At 34.2% G+C, this 23,282-nt stretch overlaps 2 protein-coding genes across 6 annotated transcripts in view; one reads left to right on the top strand and one right to left on the bottom strand.

The window, feature by feature from the left end:
- The window catches only part of LOC138943016 (uncharacterized), a 129,817-nt gene extending 122,871 nt beyond the window's left edge, over positions 1-6,946 (bottom strand). Inside the window, exon 1 of the mRNA XM_070313559.1 lies at positions 6,915-6,946. The gene's annotated coding sequence lies outside the window, so the exon portion shown is untranslated. The remainder of the gene's footprint in view (positions 1-6,914) is intronic.
- Positions 1-23,282, top strand: part of LOC138943136 (uncharacterized) — a 91,971-nt gene that overhangs the window by 14,499 nt on the left and 54,190 nt on the right. For all 5 annotated transcript variants that reach the window (XR_011448412.1, XR_011448414.1, XR_011448413.1 and 2 more), the window contains exons 2-5: positions 9,735-9,842; positions 10,607-10,771; positions 12,368-12,465; positions 18,206-18,368. Coding sequence is in view for 1 of the 5 variants with exons in the window: in XM_070313685.1 (XP_070169786.1) it covers positions 9,735-9,842; positions 10,607-10,771; positions 12,368-12,465; positions 18,206-18,368 (534 nt within the window). In the remaining 4 variants the exon portion in view is untranslated. The remainder of the gene's footprint in view (positions 1-9,734; positions 9,843-10,606; positions 10,772-12,367; positions 12,466-18,205; positions 18,369-23,282) is intronic.

Here is a 23,282-nt window from a genome sequence, read left to right on the forward strand (position 1 = left end):
ATGTAAGATTGTACAATTTTTTTTATACATATATACGCTTGGATTAAGATGAGAATGGCTTAATACTTGAAAATGATCCCGATGAAAGCCGGATCTTTTCACAGAATAAGCTACTCAAAGCTTCCGGCGGAACAAGGGGATAGTAGAGCGACCTATACAAAGCCGACCGAGATTGGACGTTTCTCTGATGGCGATATTTTTTTCCGACAGCCATCTCGACGCACGTAAGCCCGAAATTTCTCGTAAGTTATGAAACGGGAAGAACGCTACATGAATTGCCACTTCGCGCCCGAGGATGTTTATTTATATCGATAGCTAATAGCCATTTATCGTCGCGCGTGATTAAAGACAGAACACCGTAATTGATCCCGCCCATGATGTGCGCTCGTCATACGATAAAAAAAAGATATATCGGCAGATTATAAGACACGCGCGATGAATAATTTTTAATCTCGACAAGAAGAACGACAAAGTTATTCCATCGACCGTGGTATCTCTCTTAATTTTTGCGATAATCGCTTTAACTGTTTTGTTTTCAATCTCTCGTCTTTGTATCTATTCAATTCTATTTCTAAAAAGAGCCGAATAATACCGATATTACCTATGATGGTAATCTATTATGGAACGGTGATCGTGAATTGACGTTTCTTATACGATTTCAGAATTTTTATCGTTTACTATGACACTTTCGATCGCCAAGATTTATAAGCTGCAATTTAACCGAGATGCATATACGTCGTACCGTTGTAAAGACGAATCGATGAGTTCGACGAACGCGGAACGCGATATCGGGAGGAGCGCTTTTTCTCGCAATTTCAGAACGCATTATCGAAACTTTACGACGTGAATAGCTTCTAAAAATGGCAACATTTCCACGACTGCGAGAGCGACCGCGCGCCGATGTGCTCCTTTCACCGTGCGCGCAAAATAGCGTGTTACAGGCTATATTTATACGCGCGTCCGCGATCCTTTCATTCAAGCATCACGTAACGTTTCGCCATTCACGGCGCGATATTTATAAAGCGTCATCGCGCGGTAATCGATCGATATTACACGGCGATTATTCCATCGACCCGCGGGCACAAAAAAAACAATGCGATGCTTTAATCCGGAGATCGTCGATTTATTAATAGCACCAGCACGTCCGTGGAGATCCTATTCTCGTTATGATACTAGTGCTCTTTTATTGTGAACCGGTATAAAAACTGAAACTTTTCCAGATAACGATACGCCTTCGTTCGCACTCACATGAAATGCGTAGCTTCTAATGACGCAACACATAACGGGGAGATATAAATATAAAAATTACGGTGGAAGAATAACTTTTTGACGTGTGTCATTACCAATATAAATTGTATCTCTAATTGTACAATACGGCTTTGCTTAAGGATGTAACGATAATTATAAAAATCGTCTCTTTCTAAGAAAAAAAATCTGCATTCATTTCTTACTCGAATATTATGGAAACGTACGTGGCTTGATACTTAAAAATCTTATAAAAATACGATTTACGTGAAACCATGATTTATGCGTCATACTCGGCAGTAGATTATCTTCGTATTTCGAGAGGAGAGAAAATGGAATTTCTTCTCGGTTTGGCGGTTTAAAGGTTGTGGTCGGGAGATGACGCGACGTTACACCGTCATTGAAATGCGAGACTACTTTTTCTTTAGATTCCAAGCGAAGAATATTAATCTTTCCGCGCCTCTATTGCAGCGCACTTGTAAAAAGCATTATCTCTCACAAGACCGCGATGACACCCACTTCATTCCTGTATCTTTTATTCGCGAAACGTTAAAATCTTAAGCGCCCTTCCCACAGCTCGGCATTTCTAGTTAAATTTATTGCTCCTCGCGCGATTTTTATCAACATTGAACAATGACACACCGCTACTTCCTCTTGGAAAATTTCATTTATTATTATGAGCGATAAAATCAATAATTTCAAATTTAATTTAAGAAGAACGTATTTTTTTCACAGACGGACAAAACTTTACATCGGTCAATAAAAATAATCAATAATATCAGAGCGAACGTCATAGTATTACAATTTCCAACAATCGAAATAATTTTACAATAAAATATTAAAATTATTTATTAACATAATTCATATCTTTTATTATATTCTTTCTTTAATTGTTTATTTAATTACTATTATTATTAATTAATAATTTAATTTTAATATACCTATATAATAATGTCTGTAATTATAACAAGATTATATTTTGAATTGTATTTTTTGTATAACGATAATCTTTCTCAATAAAACTTTATAATTATTATTACTGTGTGAATATAAATACTTATTACTTTTAAACGAGCTAGTAATAAAACGTGTGACTATATCTGAAAAAAAAATTTCTCCGATTTACAAAATCCCAATAGAGAAATGATATACATATTGTATATTAATTATTTTTAATTTTGGAAATTGATTTTCAAATATAAAGATTTTTCTTTTCGTCGACAGAAAGGAAATGAAGGATTTAAACGGCAAGCAACAAAATAGTTATTGAAAATGTGATTGAATAAAATGTCTCTTTTGTTTAGATATAAAACATTCGACGCACTGATAAATTTCTATACGCGATTTTCGTCATATCATTTAGACCGCGCATAACACGATACATCTTAAATCTCGCGTGGCTTTAATGAATTTATATTTATTTATATTTAATTCGACTATAACGGCACAGTCGGGACGTACGGTCCGTTTCGAAAATATCACCCGATAAATTCTTGAGTACTTACCGTACGTTATTCAGGGATTTGCTCGCGTACGCGAGAACAAAACGACGCCATAGTTCACGAATGTCGCGGGTGCCGTTTATGCGCGCACCTATTGCACAGATATCGCGCACACGACGGTCACACAATTGCCAACAAGTGCACGTCATACATTCGTATCTCCCGGTCACGCAATTATTGCGTAATCATAACTACATACGCTCGCATGGATAATCATCTCATCTCGTAACGCATGCCGTGTGCGACGACTGTGTTAATTTTAGATCAGGATTCTTGCGCATTCATATTCTTGGAAATATGACATATTTAAGGAAAATTATCATTGTTGCAATCGCTTAATTAAAATTCCAGCCGCTCTCAACATTCTTCGTCTCATCTCGCATCAACAAATCCCGACAGATTTCAATATTTCTTTTAATCGCATATTAATCGTGAAATTTTGTACGTGAATATTTGAGAGGTTTCAAACGAAATTTATTACCCGAAAAAATAAAATATTATTTTACAACGTAATTTTAATTATTGTTTCAAAGCTTTTAATTAATACATGTTTTATGAATTAATATAAAACATGAAAGATTGTTGAAAAATTTATTATTATTCTCTTGCTTCGATTTCAAAATATAATTAATCCTTTTGCAAGAAAACATAATAATTCAAATTCTGTTTATGACTTCAAATAGTTACGCCTATCGAGCTGCCTCCACCCCCCCCCATCTTGTAAAAATAAAAAAACAAATAGCGCGCCGCGATGATGAACTATTTATGAGCTTTCATATCCCGCGAATGAAAAAATTTGAGCTTGTTGCACTGGACAGAAATAGTAACACTTTCTGTGGGGGGAAGGGGAGGGGGGCTGAGTCGATTTTCGACAGCCCCAGCACTTAAAAATGCAAATATTCAATCGATCTTTGCGACAGAATTAGGAGCTATTTATGAGCTTTCAAATTAATATACTTCGATACATGCATAAATTCTATAATAAAGCGTGATATTTCAATTAATAACTCGAACAAGAATTGAAATATTAAATAATCTTATACGTTTTTTTTTTCAACGTAAATGATTCTTTTCGTCGAGATATTTTTCTTTAAATTATTAAATCGAATATTCAACAAAGTGTGCTAAAATATATTGGCGTCCGTTGAAGTTATTACGCATATGCGAATTACGTGGAATGTGTTTACAGTTGGCGTGACCAACGTCAGCCGTACCATTAGCGAATCCAACGTGAGGAGGAACAAACGTGCTTGACCTTTTAATGTACGAACGAGGCCGCGTAGGTGTATGTAACGCTGTGTAACCACCTATTCTCATCTCATTTGCGATAAGAGCATCGGCTTGGCTTGTCTTATTTCCCCCGTGCACGGGACAACGGGTTAATGGAAAAAAGAAATTCAATTAACGTCGCGCAACGCGATAGCGTCATTTCCGATCGTTCACAAAAGAAATGTACCGTACATTTTGACGGAAAAGAAATATGTCTGACGTTCCACCGAGCGTATCATACGATAATTAATTCGCAAGTTTTCGGTAGAAATATATATGTATACACCGAGAAAAAAAAAAATTGTCAACTTGACTAAATTCGTCCAACTAATTACTATTCCTTTAATTGAAATATTTTAATATTTTAAGTCAAATACGACATATTAAATAATTAAATCTAACCTGAGGTATATTTGATTTAAATAGTTAAATATTTCAATTAAAGAAATACAAAGAAATTAGTTGGACGAATTTAGTCAAATTAATAACTTTTTTTTTTCTCAGTGTATATATACACACGAATATTATAGACAAATATTATTACGTTATTATTATTATGTAGAATGCAGAAGTTAAATTGCAGGAATTTATATATTGCAGAGTAAATAACACTCGTAATATCGAGGGGAGTATAAAATTATTGAGATGGACGCGTGACATTTAATCATAAGCATTAAGTTTTTCGTGATTTTGCAACAGTCGTTGTTGATGTTCTATGCCTGATAATTATTGCATAGCCGACTGTAATTAATGGAAAGATTCGGTCGACGTACTGCAGACGGTCATAAAAATCCATTGACGATTAATAAGTATATAAATTTTAATTTGTTAATCGAATTAAAGTGTTACCTAGTGTATAACGTAATGTAATATTGTGAATTGAAATCATTTTCCACGTTAAAATTAAGCTTTGATAAGTTATAAAAATTTAATCAATAATAATAGAACGTAAGCTAATTTAATTATACCTCGTCAACAATAAGTCTGAGATTGCGATACACGGGTTACAAATGCATCGAAATGTAAGACGAGACTATCAGTTTTGTCACCGTGAAATTTTTTGGATTTAAATTTAAAATTTTTTATTCATTAGTTATCGCTCGAAAAATCAAGAGATAACATCGGTATACGTACATGTATCTTATCTCGATCCTGTACTAAGATTCATCGCTGACAAAACGATTTATAGTCGCTTCAATCATTTATATTAGCATTAATTTATCGAAGCCAAAGATAAATTATCTACAATGATACCGTTATGCGAAATACATAAGCGATATTACATGCAATTAATATTTCACGCAATACGCTCTCTCGCTTCGATATTAAATTTAATGTCGGATCAATACGTCACAACTCGGGATGAATGGGCAAAAAGAAGCAACTTACGCTTCTAAATCGCATGCCTCGCGTGTTGCTTGAATTATCGTAATTATCGTCAAGTGTAATATCATGAAACAAACGATGCAAGTTTATTTTATGGAGCAAAAATATTTTCAATCGGCATGTTTACAATCTATCGTATACATGCAATAATATAATTCTGAAGATATTGTATATGTAATTTTGATAATTCGATATTGCCGATACGGTCTTCCGAGAGAGCGTATTGCATGCTTCTTCCTGAAAAGCGCATCATTTTAATTTGCGGCAAACATGTCGCAAGAAGTAACGCGTAAAATGTGGACGAATGACGTGCGGTTTTGCATGACTGCAGCGTGGAATATCGCAAGGTGTACCGATACAAATGCACGTTGATGATGCATTTCGGATCATGTATAACGCCACTATATAAAAAACATCATCGAGTTAAAAATCATGGCGTTAATCTCCGTATTTTTCTGTTGCTGTTTAATGGCAATCTTGGATCCTCTTTGTGGATCGTTAACTGCGTTAATGCGTGAACGTTGACGTGAACGGATCAAAAATATGTATATTTTCTTGTCATGCAAAAATTTACGACGAGCATGTTTCTTGCACGTTCTCTATCTTTCGACAGATATGCAGATTGGCATGTTAATTCGCTCGTATCTTCTTGAAATATACGTATAATCGTTATTGAAGTAAGACGAGATGAAGCAAAATATATTGATGTAATGATGTAAGTCAGCGGATTACGTGATAAGTTGCTCGAAGAACGACGCGTTTTTTCTCGCGAGACTAACGAGACGGAACGCGCTCACCGGAGTTTTTTTTTTTTTTTTACGAAATACGATTACGGGAGTTATTGTTATTGCATCTGTTGCGTCGCGAGTTTACACAGGCGTGTATTCGCCGTGCGCATAAATTATGTCGTATTTTGGCATGAAACGACTTTAGAATAGCCGAGGGAAGCGAGCCCGAATTTCGAGCGCCTCCATTTACAGAGATAATCCTTACGGAAATTAATTGTGATTAAATCAAAATATTAGACAGAATGCAAAAACATTAGAATATAATAAATATATAAAGTTTTCATAAATCTGTGCTACGTTGAAAATTTAAAGAAGCGACAAGAAATTATTTGAGCGCTCTTTTGTATAAGATTTCTGCGCTTCTAGAGTGACCAAGAACGTTGGGATTTATATGCCGTGTCGTCGATAGCGATTTTCATTAATATTCTTTCCACTTGAGAATATATATCGACCATTTCGAAATGTATTAGACGATCCTTCAGACGCATCGCTGGGATGTATCGTTATCAATAAATAATTATATAGACCATCGCTTCCATTAACATCTATGACATACTCTAACCGCTTTAGCTACCAGAAAATTACCATCGAAAACATTATTATTTTCACGATTTTCGCGACATAAGACGTAATAGTGAAGCGTATTCGCAAAAACGTATTCTGAGACCGTGAACGAATTATTTTACATTAAAACGAAATAAAAGATATTATTTTTTAGACTCACCGATGTGCAGCAGCGGAGTTCTATAAGATGTTAATCTGTAACATATAAAGATTTTTTTTTTCAAATGATAGCAGCGTTTAAAGTAATCAATATATATTTCAATAACAATTATTGTTTAGATAATAATTTAAATCTTTTTTATATTTACCTTTTTCAAAAATATCTTGATATTACATAAAAGTCTCTTATACAATGCGTTAAAAAAAAAGTCATATATTTTGCGAGCAGGTATTATTGATCAAAATAAGAAAAAAAAATTTATTATAATTAACTGGGTCCTACAATTAATATCTTCTACTATCCTACAATTAATACCCTTTATTTATGATCTTTTTTTTTGACACCCTGCATGTAGATAAATAACGTGTTTAGGATGTATAATTATTTCATTTATTAACGAGAATTTTATAGACTTTTATGAATCATGATTTCTTTTGTGAAGAAATTATATAATTATTCTACTAAATATCTTTTCAAAGGATAAATAAATATTAAATAATTACGAGTAAAAAGATATTTTATATATATACAATGAAAGAGATTGAACATCAGAATATCGCAGAATACGTCATGCGAGAATGAGCAATTAAGTATGCAAGTATAACAAATAATACGTTACCCGTAGGTTGCCCCGCTGTTGCCTGATGCCATCTTGGCTGGCCTCCTCCTTTCTTGCAAATCCCTCGTAGCACTCGCGAGAACCCGATCGCGCGGCACACTTGTATGGCACTCTCGACTTTATACACACGCGCGACCCGTACTTTATTACATTATGTCGAAAAGGATCACGAGTGGAAGAAGCGACGCTCGATAATCGCGCGGCCAACTTGACACTTTACCCGAGCACGTGACGATACTATACATTACTGTTGCTGTTTTAGCTGCTATTTTTGTTGTCTTTCGACATTTTTAACAAATAGTATACGCTCTTGTTTTGAAATGATAATCATCTCATATTATAATACAAATGTGTGAATAAATAGGAATTAAAATTAAAGAGAATTATTCAAAATATATACGAAATTATTGTTGCTTTGTCGATCGTTCGCGTAACTAAAAATGACCGATTGTTATTTTTTTTGTAAAAAAAAAAAGAGGGAGAATGTTTTTGGTATAAATATTGATCAATTCATTTCATGTGCTATTCGCGAAATACGTATGATTTAAATTTACAATTGTGTTTACGATATATCCAACTGTTGGTCAATCGTTAATATTTGAATCGTCTCTCTAATTTATCGAATCACGTGATGAAGTGCGGTGTATCGAAGAATTGAATTTTTTCCGCTACGTATATTTTAATATTTTAAAATTATTTAAATGTATAGATACTTGTGTATTGTATTGCGCGAAAGGCGTGAAACATGATTTTTATCTTATTCCTGTCTTGATTTCGCGTCGATAATAAAAGCGCGTCGTGTATTTTTCCTCTTCCGTGAGATCGATTGAAATAAAATAGAGGCATTCGCGGTTGAGAGATCACTCGCAATGATGCGCGGAGTAAGTTTACGAATCGTTTAGACGGAGAAACGAGCTCCGCGAAATTGCAATTTCCACTTATTCGTACGTCACTCTCGCGATCGTCTTCCTAAAGCAAAGACGAAAGGAGAGATCCTCTCGCTCGTTCAGCTCTCTCTCGTTTTCCCGCTTAGCATCCGGGTTAAGCGCACGTTCCACCGATTACGGCCAAGATTGACGTTTCATATCGTCGAGTCGCGTGCTCGGTATCTTTTAAACGAATATTCTATTAAACGTATACGCAGTTCCATACAAATAATTAAACATAGTGTTAGAAATATTCTAAGAGACGTGTTAGCCTATTTTTGCCGATAACTCTGAAATCGCGATCACGATCTTTCCGTCTCGACCGCCTGACAACGACAACACATGTTTGCCCGTTACAACTATATTTTGAGTCACCAACGAATATACGAATGGTGGGGGAAGAAGTCTCGTATCTGTTTACTACCATGTTTTGACGCGCAGAGGTATGTAACAAGGTGGTAGAGGGGAGGTCCTGTACTGTGTTTGACTTTTTGCGCGTACTTGTCTTTGCATTGAATAGATATGGAATGTTTACTTTATACTTTGACGCGAGAAATATACACAATATATCTTTGATATAAAATAAATGTATTTATGCGTGATTTTAATCTTTTATAATGTATGTATAATTTTACGGTTTTATTAAAATTTTTATATAAATTTAATAGATTATAAAATTCTGTTCTCTCACGTTACAATATGAAATGAAGAAAAAAATAATTGATATTTGAAAATTAAAACTTGTACACATATTGTTATGCGTAATATATTGAAACTATAATTGACTCAAGAATAAATATTACTTTTGATTAAATCAAAAAAATTAAAATGTTTTAATTTTAATTAGATTATTAGACAATTAATTTTTAATCCGATTAAATCATAATGATCTATTACATTTTTTTTTTTTTTTTTTTTCCTATTTGTGATTACTTTTACGCAGATATCGTTATTATTACATATTGTTTCGGATAATTTTTTATTTTTCCTTTATTTTTATGCAAAATAGTTATGTGCTAATTCAATAAAATTTAATGCAATTACAATTACAGTTTACAATTCAAATAACGGTCGAATCAAATTGATATACTAAATTATGCATTCTAGAGCGTGCGGTAGAGAAGCATCATATTTTATTAATTATTAGAAAAAGTCGCTCGAATATGGAACTTTTTTTACCGCGTACTTGCTTTTTAGAGGGGGGGGGGAGGGAGGGAGGAGGATAGAAAATAAAATTCTTTCTCCATCCAATTTCCTCCGTTTGTGTTGTTACAGCTGGCACTGCCGCGGAGAAAGGTTACTTCGGACCATGGAGACAATGCAAGCTTCTTCTTTACGGACGAGAATGGTGCGGTCAAAATGTCTCCAGATTTCAACCAGTCTGTGAGTTTCGTTTTACATATGATTATAAAGAGAATTGATATTACTTTGATACCCGCCTTATAAATATTTTTTTCTCATCTTCATTGCTTAATTCTGATATACTGATGAAATACAATAGAATGACGGTCACCTATATACAATATTATACGCGAAATTTCCTAAACATTGCCAATCGCAAAAATTCTTCGTGGAAATATTTAACGAGAAAGATCTGGCCAACATTTTTAACACGATTCAATAAATATAAACTTGTATATTTGTTTTAATGGATTTTAATTAATATTTTTCTATCGTGTAAACTTTAAATAAAAATTACGAATAATTTTTGTTTAAACTAAAAGTTAAATTGTGTTGCGAATAAGACATTCAGTTTTATAACTTTACTATCCGACCGTTTAAAATCACAAAAATTACCTAAATTTCATCACATATAATTAAAGGGGTTAAATCAATATTTTTCATTGCTCTACCAAACATTTAATATAATATAGATACGATTTAAAATTGATATATATATCAATTTATTTAAAATTGATATTATTTTATTCAATATTAATGAAAATCTTATGATTGTTTTCCCGTTTCTATTCCTTCATTCTTTGCTCATTACGTTATTACAAAAAGCGTTTAAAAAGGATGAATTATTTGCGGAATTTTACATTTTAGCATACCGAAAAATAAATGAGGCAAAAATACCAGCGCGAACGCGGGATTACAATAGGACCCAATAGAATTATACGACAGGGTTTCTCCTTTATTTCCAGTGGCTGTGTGGATGGCGGGATTAGCTGCCGCTGCCGCCTCTGCCCTTTTGGCGATTCTGGTCGCTCTAGCTGTGCTTCAATTAGCCATGGCCTCTTCCGCGAAGCGGGTTGTAATTTCGTACAGTACTGCCCTAATAGGCAAAGTTGCCCTCGCTACATTGGCAAGTGAGTACGAACTCTAATCGGTTCCCATATACGGCAAAATTCAAACGAAAAAAAGTCCATTTACAAGATAGTATATATGTAGCTCGTTGTCGTGAGAAAGCGACGATATTTATGAATTGTATTAACGAAAACTTTAGTAAAAAGTTTTTAATATATTTAAATCGTTTCTAAAGATTTCAAATTTTCACCTTATTAGATAACATAAAATGAAATAAATAAAATATTTATTTTAAAATAAAATAAAATATAATGCAAATACAATAAATTTTTTGCTCAGCTTATTAGATAAATGAAATAAATAAAGTATTTCTTTTACAAGAAAATAAAATAATTTATAAACAGCTAATACATTAAAGATTATGCTAATTTGCTGAGAAATAATTTACAAGTTGAAAGGAAAATAGTTTATTTATAAATTCTGTAAGAAACGCGTAACTCTGTGAACTTTTCAAGGATAAGGTTATTTTATCATTATATCTCAATATCGAAGTATTGCATTTCAAGAAAGATTTAATTATTATTATTCGTACAGCACGTACTTGTCAAAGTTAAATATGTTATGTTGGATGGTCAGGATGGCTGTATGGTTAACGATAAAAATTATATTAGCAATAATTTAATCTATACTATTTATAATTCATACACATTTCAAAATTATTAGTTTATTTCATTATTTTAATTTTGTATACATTATTTTTATGTCTATTATTAAATGTTCTCTTTCATTTTTAAGATTATAATTATTATCAAGATATACATGCCTGAGATTATTCATCTATATATATTGTACTTCTTTCCCTTACGCACTATGCATTACGTAGCATTGCGAACCTTGACATACGAAAGTACCGAATTCGAATCACGTTCAACATATAGAGATTCTTTTTCGTTTGCAATTGTGCAATACTATGGGCATAACGTAATAGAATTACTATTCGTCCGTTCGTCTACTTACTGGCCTACTTACAAGGCCCTTATCCGAGAAGTATCGAATATTCACGGGAGATCGTATTACAATAAAGCGACATATCTAATGTCACAAGAGAACATGTCGCGTAGTCATTTTGCCCGCGTTAATGACTTGGCGTGTAAATTAAAGAAACATGAGACATGTATCGCGTTAATATATTTTACTCGTGTAGTTTTATCTCTCCAGCTTTTATATCCTACGGTTGAAAAAGTTGCTTATATTTTGTGTTAAAAAGATATATAAAAACTAAATATATGTAATTTTTATTACCTAATGCTTCTAGTATATATACGTTCGCGAACAACATTCGTTGTCTCACATTCTAAATGAAAAACACTAGACAAAAGTTTATAAGTCAGGATGTATTGTATTTGCAAAGAAATTCTCAATGCCTAACATTTTTGTTACGAAACAGTAAATTCATTTTGTAATGTAAAAAAAGTTCGTAATAAAAATATTCTCGAAACAATCTTAAATTTTATCAAAGACGTATAACGCGAATAGATATAGACGAAAACATGTCTGCGCGGACATGGATATATATAGATATATATATTAAGTTTATATAAGATTAAAGACGGAGAATTTTTTATAAATCGGATTATATTTGATACTATTTTTTTTAGCGGCATTGTCGATTGTGGCGGCGAGCCTCTTCGCTTTGCAAACGGATGATCGAGCTAATAGTTTCGTCATCACGAGAGGAGAGGCCTTTTATATGCAGGTAAAGTATACTTGTAACGGCATATTATCGTTTTTTTTTTTTTTTTTTGTTGCATCTTGTTTGATTATATCGGAAAATCTTTTAATAATAAAAAGATATAAGATATATATAAGGAACTAAAATACGTGTAATAAAAATAAATAAACTAATACTTTTATAATATACAGTTTGAGGGGATATGCCTTACATTATCGGAAATTTTATCGAAAATAACTATGCATCCAGAAAAACAATTTTTCCAAGGCATTCTTTTGTCTTTTCGATTTTTGTAATAGCGTGAAAATTTAAAGAAATTTCGAACTCGTAAGTTAATAATAATTTTGCCGTGTATTTATTTTTACGCACTCGCAATAGCATTATATAACGAGCCAATTTCATTATTAGATTATTAAATTTGCAATTTCGTACTTTAAAAACGGATGGCGCGCTAATTTTATTCATCCAATGTCGTGAATGCAACATGCACCTGCTAATGTAACGCGAGTGTCTTTCTAATTGATCTCTCGTTGTTTCGAATTAACGCGACACCATTTACAAGCGGGATAAGTCTTGATAGGCGTTCAACGCCATGCATCTTCAAGTTTCTAATTTTTACCACTTGACAGATGTATCGTACATATATAACACGTTATTAGCTTCGATGTCATTCACTGATTTTCGAAACCTGTCGCACGCGAAAGCAGTTGCACTGCAAGTTTTGCATTTGCTTGATTTAACGCGTTTATCTGCCTCGTTTACACGTTGCGCATTTATATAATGGCAGTTCGTAGAATATTAAAACGTATCTTATCATGCAAAATTGTACAATATAATAAAAAAAGAAAAATTTCTTTTATACAGAAATTCGTATTATATACACTTTATTATTAAATTTTTTAAATATTTTATCAGTAATACAAATAATATCCTTTGCAATTTTTTTCTTGTGCTCTTTTGTTGCACTTTATTGTAATCATTTATGATATCGATAATACCATAAACATCATTTTAGCCGCGCTAATAAAGAGCAATATTAGAATCGTAAAATATTATGATCTTTAATTTAATTTATCAAATTGAAAAAGATCTTGATTCTTTAAATAGCAAAGAGATACGAATAAATGAAAGCATCGCGTATCTTAAATAATATCATAGTTCCACAAATCAATAGTTCTACAAATGACTTTAGATTCATTAAATATAATCCGTAATTAACGGGGGTAATGTCACTCGTATCCTGTAAGTTACGCGTTGGAACGTGTGTCGTACGTTCAATAGATGACAAGAATGATTTATAATATATGACAATTTCCTGACGAAGCGATTCGCCTCGAGGGGGCAGGTGCCACAATTCTAAGCGAAGATAAGACCTTTACTTCAGACTTCAAGAAGCAGATGGTATCCTTACTTATTGAACAGGATAGGCGTGAGAAGAATATTTCGATAAAAGTCAAAAGAGATTCTCTCGCATAAAAAGATACGAGATCACCAGAAGATACAAGCGGTATCATGGAACGCTCGTCGCTAAAAAAAAATAAGTCTCGTATAAATAGATAGAGAATAATGCGCCAAAAGATATTGCTGATACAACGCATCTCATGCAAAAGGATAAGTTACTATTGACTGTGATATTGGATTGATAAAAAAAATATTTCTTTCTCACATATATGTTCTCTTATTCTGATAAAAGAGAAGAGAGAAACTAATTCTTTCCGAATAATATCTAACATTTCTAAATAATATATCTAGAGTTAATAAGTCTTCCTTAATAAAAGTCTTCCTTTAATAAAACGCGTTCATTCCATCCTTTTGTTCGCGTAAAACTTAATCCGAACTTAAATCGATTTTAACACGGACGTGCAGGCTAATTAAAAGATGGATTAGCAATGAATAGTAATTTAAATTGAATATCGATCGCAGAGAGAAAGAAAGAGAAAGAAACAGAGAGCGAAGCAAGACAGCGACGAAGGCATTTGTATGTAAAAGAACGTCACGTTTTATGAAAATGGCACGATAACGTCGTCGTCGACGCGCCTTTAGAGTTTCTTCTTATCGCTGGACGGCAACTTGGGTTTCTCTCAATGCGGATGAAACACTCGCGCGGTCCTTACACAACCGGGTACAGTAATACCTTCAGATTCCGTCGAGGAAATACTCGATACGATATTACGCCTCTTCGTGAGTCGAGATTATTTCGCACGTGAGTAGCAAGAAAATACGTTTAAAAATTCTCGATAAAACGATTAGAACCACGAATGTCATTTTGAAGATTTAATTCTCTCGATAAATTCGTTTAAATTGAAACTTGCACATATCAGATAACACAAATTGTTAAATTATCTTATATAAAATTATATATATATATATATATAATTTTTATTTATTATTCATGTCTTTTTTATTCGTGTCTTATTTTATTTGTTTACAGTGGTAGAAATTTCCGATGTTAGAATCATTCTGGGAAATGTTGGAAACATAATTTAATATATATTTAAAAAAAAAATACTATTGATATATTATAATGTAGAGTATATATATTGCTAAAAAGTGTTATTTTCGTAGAAAATATTAAAAAATTATTGTCAGTAAGAAATGTGTGAAAATTTGAATTAAAAATTTTCACGATATTCTGAGAAATAAGTCTTGGAAATATAGCACGTGATTACGTTGGTATATTTTAGGAACATTGTCTACTAGACTTTTAGACGCCACTCGTCTCCTGTCATATGAAAGTCTCATGGATATCATGATCTCCCCGAGAGTTTCCGCAGATTTCCCTTCATTGTATGGAAATTCAATTAGATTATACAATGTTGCGAGTATACCAAGACAGATCATTCTAAGACTTATTCTCTTCTGTTGCTTTGGGAATGGCAGGATTTAATTCAATAATTGCAGGATTCAAAGAATTAAAGCAGAGAGGAACAAACAAAATATCCGGACGATTCGCGATTGTGTAATACTGTAATATACTTTCGCTCGCGTGCCAACGAAACGTTAAACGTACCGGAAAACGTATATCTGACCAGAGAGAATTAAACGCTTTAGAAGCCACCTGATCGTGAATCGGAGGCTCAGGTGTTCTCTTAAGCCCCTCCCTTAGCCGACTGTGCGACTTACAATTAGTATGTGTCGGAGTGGCCACGACTCGTAGATACTTTTAAAACAATGAGCTGACATTGGCGGACCCGCAGTGAGTGTTTCGGTGCCGATCGTTAGCGAACTCACCATGTATTGTCCCGGTTCGCGTCTTCGCGATAAGCGAATTGTTTTATTATTCAGTCATTTATTGTCGCACACGAGTTCGAATAGTAAATGCGATTCCTTTTTGCCAGTTTGCCAAGATGTTTATCGTATTTTTCTTAGCCACAGTTTTTTTTCCGTCCGTAGTCTAAAAGAAGACTAAAGAAGACGAAGCGATCGTCGATCCGATAAAGATTGATCGCTGTATATCGTGTATTTTTGGCTCGCTAAGTCTCTCTTCAAAGCGCGGAGATTGCTTTCTTTTTGTTGCGCTGGAAGAGAGGGTAATATGGTATATTGATATTTTATCGTCGAAAATACACGAGGATGGATAAAAGGAAGCAGAGTCTCTTGAAAAGGGCCAAGGACGAAATCGAATTGGACAGAATGAATAAGCAGAAACAAGACAAGGTAATATTGTCAAAGGAGTTTAATCGAATTAATGTTCTCGCTTTTTTGCTATCTCATTGTTATGTCGGTGTAATATTACACACGAGCGTAATAATGTATCTATTTTTTTATAATTAAACTGGCTGTACTAGTTCAGAGTTTACCTTTTTCTCTCCGCATTGGAAGGAGGAAGATAAGCTGTGAATACGTACGACGAAAATGATAAAAATAAATAATCTTTAATTATATCTTTAATATTTAAATATCTGCCTCGATAATTCATAATCGAGAAAGAGACGAGTTGTACGTTAAATAATTTATGATCGAGACAAATTGCAATAATTACGCAAGATAGCTTCCTCAGATAAACCAAGCCACGTCCTAAGTAATTTTGCGACAGAAATACCGCATAAAAAGAAATCTTCGAGGTAAGTCCGACTCGAGTGCCCCACATAATAGCTACTATATCTCAGGGAGCTCTTATCGCGACGCAATGAAATCATCCCGTTCGTATAACGGGTGTTCCGGACGCGCTGGTTAAATAACGCGCGAAATGCTCGTGGAAATAGCGTATTTTGTCCGCGTGGACTTTCCGTCCGAATAGCTTCTCCTGGATATCTCTCAACGTGTATTTCCGTTTCCGGTTCATATACTTTGCTTTTTCTTTCTCTCTTTTTCTCGATGCACTCCTTGCATACCGGCGCGCGAAAAACAAAAGACCCGCCCGACGAGACAGGAAAAATAACCATCGCCTTGATAAACGAAAGAGGGGAAAGGGCGGAGAGGATTGGTCAGAGGAAAACATCGACGGTGAACGTTACGTTCCCTTTTATCACGTCTCTCGCGTGTAGGGGAGAGAAGCTCAACTCGCGACGCTCGTCCCCAAGGAGGACAAAAAGAAAGGAGGCAAACACACCGGACGGCCGGATTAATTATAGCGGCGGAACAACAATGGCGCGCGCGCCTTCTTTGTTGGCCCTAATTAAATTGTCTCCCCTTCCTCGCGCGCTCCTTCCACTGTCCGTCCAGCCGATCGGATGATGCTTCTCCTCTCTCGTATCGATAGTGTTTACACGCGAGGGAGATCTTAGTTACTCGCACGCCGCATAAGAAAGGACGACGCTCGAAGGAGAGAAAAGGAGAATGAAACGTTTGCTCGCGCACGACGACGTGTACACGTGTTTGTTATACAAATGTCTCTCTCCGACATAATAAGAATCGCGAGTATCGCGAATTGTATGTGTATCTGTATAACGAAGTCTTCCGATGTTGCGATGGAAATACGTGCGATGTCATATTCAACCGTTGAATTAGAGCAATAGACGGTGCGATGGGTAATAATGGTCGTCTGCGAGTCAATTAGAAATTAGAGGAAAAGCAAAATAGATGCGCGATCGTCGGGGAAAAACAGTTGGGACTCGCGTACGTAAAATTTACATCCCGAGCACCTCGTGGCTTTATTTCATTCCCGGATAGATGCTGTCTTTCATTCGACGTGAATGATCGCGAGGAATAAATCTTTATCCCGGAATGAAAAGTATGTAAAAATAATGGATTCTTTTAAAGAATAAATTTTAGTTTGATACCATTGATTCATTGAATACCAGGTTTAGTGTAATTACACGCGAATCTGCGAAAATAAAATTCGCGTTCTTTAATTTTAATCAGTGTTATGTGTAAAAGCGTATTTTGCAGAATCAATATCTAGAATTAAGAAATTAAAATTTAAAAAAAAAAAAAAAAGAAAAAAAAATCGGTCGAAACTTATATGACCAAATTTATGTGAGATGTTTTATCAATTTTACATCTTGAAGGAAGGAAAGAAAGAAGGAAAACAACGGAAAATATATATAAATCTTTTCGTTTCTATATATAATCTGGTATATTGATTTAATTTCATAAACATGTCATTGACAGACGCAAGAGATGATAGAAACGTCGAAAAGAAATTTATTTATTTCTTAGATAAACCATAAGATATTACGCGTGATTTCTCGCTCTCAAGATCGTGTTCGAATATGAGCGCTTAAACGATGCGATCGATTACACGTTGTACGTAATTTCGCATCATCATATTTTCATCAAGACACTTTCTATAAATCGTACGTTTTATATTTTATCGTTGCAGTTGGCTGCTATCGCTCTGAACTTCGGCGTACTGGTGTCCGCCGTTTACGAGGGCATTTACGCCCGAAGAGGCGGCGACCCGACCAAGATTAGGGTCGTCGCGGATCCTCGTGGAGGTACTATAAATAATCCAGGATATCGGGAATATCATCAACCGACGAACGGTAAGATCAGAATGGAGAGTCGTTTAATTTCACGAAATTCTACCTCGCAACTCGACCTTCCGCGCGCGCGCGCGCGTGTGTGTGTGACACGTGGTTTAGATACGATATTTGACAGTTGATATTTAGAACGGAAACGCGCCAAACGATTAATAGGATTAATGACGTTAATGTGATTAACGCCTGGCCTTAAAGCACGTCTATTTAAACGCGAGATATATGCATGTTGTGCCTTGATACTTCATTATCGTCCGTATTTAATATTAAATATGATAAACATGATAAAGCCACGGTTTAATATATTATGAATATTTTATATATATATATATATATATATAAGAAAGAACTGAACAAAGTATTTAAACTCTTAAACAACATTTTCGGCTTTTTTTAATGCAATTTTCAACGGCTATATACCTTTCCCGTGTTACATCATCACGAATGAGGTACCTTTCTTCGTTAACGCGCCGCATTTTTTCTTTCTGAAACAACACATCCGGTCTGTTGTTTCGCCGCGAAATTACGATAATTTATATCGCGCGTACATCAGCTGATATTTAGCCGACTTATATACGAAAGACATTCATTTAACCGGCTGATAGGAAGCCGATATACCTCTCACGGAAGAGAAATACGTCTAGAAATGAAAGTGACAAAGTTCGGAGAACGCTGTGTGCGTAAATAGACGCATGGCAGGCAAAAGGGGATGAGAAGATTACGGGGTGCGATTATGCTCTCTCGCGTGATTACGCTTTACTTGCGATCCTATATGTATGTGAATATAGGATACGTGCGGCAGGATTGGTGGTGTGTTTCTCGACGTATTTGCTTATCGTACTGTATAAAGGATGCGTTAAACAATCAATCACGATATCAACGACTATGTTACGCTCGCGGGGCTTATTCCACGCATCATCACGTATAAAATATTTTCCTATACACCGAATTTATTTTTTCGTAATTTGCAAGTTTAATCTTATTCCACGTTCGATTTTCCCGCCGTTCTAGAATTCGCGTAATGTATATCAATGATACAGCATTGCATCTTTTTATTAGCCGCACATAATTTATAATATTGATATAATTTTATACAATATTAATATAGTCTCAAATATTAATATTAATAATAAATATACAAAGAGTTTTACAAAAATTGGAAAGAGAGTTCTTTTTCTATAATGAATATTTTTATCTACCATATTTATTATCAATAACCGAAAAAGTCATAATTCGGAGCTACGAAATGAAAGAACGATATATGAAATGTTTAATAATTTTTTAAGACACCCTGTACATTATTAAGAAGCAAATATTGCGTACGATCAGTGCATTTAAACACGATTATATAAAAAAACAATGCGAACGACAATTTTTTTTTAAATTTAGTTCTTATATCTCTCAAAATATATAAATTAATTTCAAAAAAAAGTCAGAGGGACGCTGCACTGGACACTTACCGTTAACACATATTCGAAGCTACGTAGCTGTCTGGATTTCGCGGAATTCACTCCACCGAATTATCGTACGTTTTCACTACCGACATAATTTTTTTCGCCACTCCCGATACTGCACAGACTTATTCGTAAACGATATTTATTCTCAATAACCGTGCGCGAGGAATCGTAATTCGGATGTGACGAGACAAGCGATTCTCACGTCCGTGATGCCGTACCGCAATATAATTACGATAACGATCGTAATCGCAGCGTTAATCTCAGCGATCGATCGATTCCTCAACACTCACGATATTCGCGATCGCGATTATATTCGCACCACAAAATCCCGACGCGTCCTACGCGAATGATCGCGCGCAACACAATGGCGGACACACGAGCGCCAAAACGCTAAATATCTCAATATCTCAATTTCCGCTTCCGTTAGACCGGTTCGATTCCGCGATCCCGAGAACTAATCAGATATGTCTGTTGCGATGTGATCGAAGGCTAGTTTTATGAAACGAGTAGTATATGTATTTTCAGTTAGTTTCTTTTAAGCGCGACGTTTCTATTAATCGAATAGTACGTGTTCGACACGTAAACTTTGGCGCTAGTTTTTTTTAAATATACGACGTTTCTATTAGACGAATGGTATATGCATTTGACGCTAGTTTTTTTTTTAAACGCGACATTTTTATTAAATGAATTATATGCACTTTATACACTAGTTTCGTATTAATAAATGTGTTATTAAATATACATATTAAAATATGTATTGATAAATGTGGCATTAATTTTGATTTTGATTTTGATTTTAATTTTAATTTTAATTTAACTTAATTTAATTATAATTTCAAGGTTGAGTTTTGATTCGAGGATTTAAAATATGTTAAATTTTAAAGAATTTTAAGAATTTTTAACCATTAATTTATTGTGAAAACACAAAAGAAACACAAGACACAAATAAACAAAAACAGAGTAACAAATGTAAAAACTGGAAGACATCCAAAGCCGCAAGGCACGGATTAATAAAAAAAAAAAAGAGAAAAATGTGGCATTAACGCATATATATGTAGGAAACATGAATGATATGATAAAACAACTTATCATTTATTATTAACAAATATATCGCAATATTCATTACGCGATTTATCATTATTGATTATCATAATTGATTATTTATCATTTTTGACATTATTATAAATTGTGTAACGGGCACGTGTCTGCACGTATATACATATGTAACAAGAATGTAAAAGTTCACATTAATCCTAGATTGATAATCGAGATGGTATTAAGCGAGAAACTATATTGAAAACGGAAAGATATTCTCGGAAACGTTGCTTTGTTTATAATATACGTGATTTGATTCATTTAAAAATGCGATAAAATATTTCATCGTACGGTAATTTCTGCAGAAATTGAAACGAGATAAACACGTGCGATTCTAGAAAACCAGAAAGGAAGGAGCGACGAGAGAGAGAGAGAGATTTCAAATTCACGTTTCTTAAAATTCTTATTTGACGATCGAGAATAAGATATAGAAAAGTTTCGAGGACGCGACGAACGTTTCGCTTTCTTTCTCCTTCTTCGAGGGTATCTCTATCCTTTTCATTGGGGGCCGAACTCTAAATCACGTGCTTATCTCTTTTCACAGGATTCGTCGTGTTCGATATAACTGCCGTGTATCTTACGTCGTGTTTTACATTTCTAAGAACACGTATACACGTCAATATACACGTACACACACATAAAACGGCTGAGCTCGTTTTCGAGAATCTCTATCCTTCTCCTTCTGTCCATGTCAGAGTCGCACGCTTATCTCGTTTCAAGACCTCGCCACTTATATATATATATAATATAAACGTAAACATAAACAAGCGGCCGAACTCGCTTCCCCTCTACTCATACTACATACGAGGTCGTGTCTAATGTTTTTCTGTTTCTTGCTTAGTACTGTCTCGACTACCGCGAAGATCGATCGAGATCAAAATTTTTCACGATTCTCCACTCGTGTGTTATATTCGATACACGCGTTTATATTCAATCGTACATACATATATATTGCATACGCGTGTTAATGTCGTATTTAACAGAAATATTTTTACATTAAATAGGAATTAGCGTTCGAATAAAATTAATGTCGCGACGCGATATTTAATTCGCGTTTCGAGAATCGAAAGTAATATTTCGGCTGGTGGTGTGATAACGGAATCGAAAGTTGAGATGCAATTTATAATAATGTCAAAAATGATCAATAATCAATTATGATAATCAATAATGATAAATCGCGTAATGAATATTGCGATATATTTGTTAATAACAAATGATAAAGTTGTTTTATTATATCATTCATGCTTCCTACATATATATGCGTTAATGCCACATTTTTCTCTTTTTTTTTTTTATTAATCCGTGCCTTGCGGCTTTGGATGTCTTCCAGTTTTTACATTTGTTACTCTGTTTTTGTTTATTTGTGTCTTGTGTTTCTTTTGTGTTTTCACAATAAATTAATGGTTAAAAATTCTTAAAATTCTTTAAAATTTAACATATTTTAAATCCTCGAATCAAAACTCAACCTTGAAATTATAATTAAATTAAGTTAAATTTAAATTAAAATTAAAATCAAAATCAAAATCAAAATCAAAATTAATGCCACATTTATCAATACATATTTTAATATGTATATTTAATAACACATTTATTAATACGAAACTAGTGTATAAAGTGCATATAATTCATTTAATAAAAATGTCGCGTTTAAAAAAAAAACTAGCGTCAAATGCATATACCATTCGTCTAATAGAAACGTCATATATTTAAAAAAAACTAGCGCCAAAGTTTACGTGTCGAACACGTACTATTCGATTAATAGAAACGTCGCGCTTAAAAGAAACTAACTGAAAATACATATACTACTCGTTTAATAAAACTAGCCTTCGATCACATCGCAACAGACATATCTGATTAGTTCTCGGGATCACGGAATCGAACCGGTCTAACGGAAGCGGAAATTGAGATATTGAGATATTTAGCGTTTTGGCGCTCGTGTGTCCGCCATTGTGTTGCGCGCGATCATTCGCGTAGGACGCGTCGGGATTTTGTGGTGCAAATATAATCGCGATCGCGAATATCGTGAGTGTTGAGGAATCGATCGATCGCTGAGATTAACGCTGCGATTACGATCGTTATCGTAATTATATTGCGGTACGGCATCACGGACGTGAGAATCGCTTGTCTCGTCACATCCGAATTACGATTCCTCGCGCACGGTTATTGAGAATAAATATCGTTTACGAATAAGTCTGTGCAGTATCGGGAGTGGCGAAAAAAATTATGTCGGTAGTGAAAACGTACGATAATTCGGTGGAGTGAATTCCGCGAAATCCAGACAGCTACGTAGCTTCGAATATGTGTTAACGGTAAGTGTCCAGTGCAGCGTCCCTCTGACTTTTTTTTTGAAATTAATTTATATATTTTG

Source organism: Polyergus mexicanus, unplaced genomic scaffold (genome assembly GCF_030449975.1).
Source record: "Polyergus mexicanus isolate NDT 795.1 unplaced genomic scaffold, iyPolMexi1.0 SCAF_2, whole genome shotgun sequence".
Classification (NCBI taxonomy): Eukaryota; Metazoa; Arthropoda; class Insecta; order Hymenoptera; family Formicidae; genus Polyergus; species Polyergus mexicanus.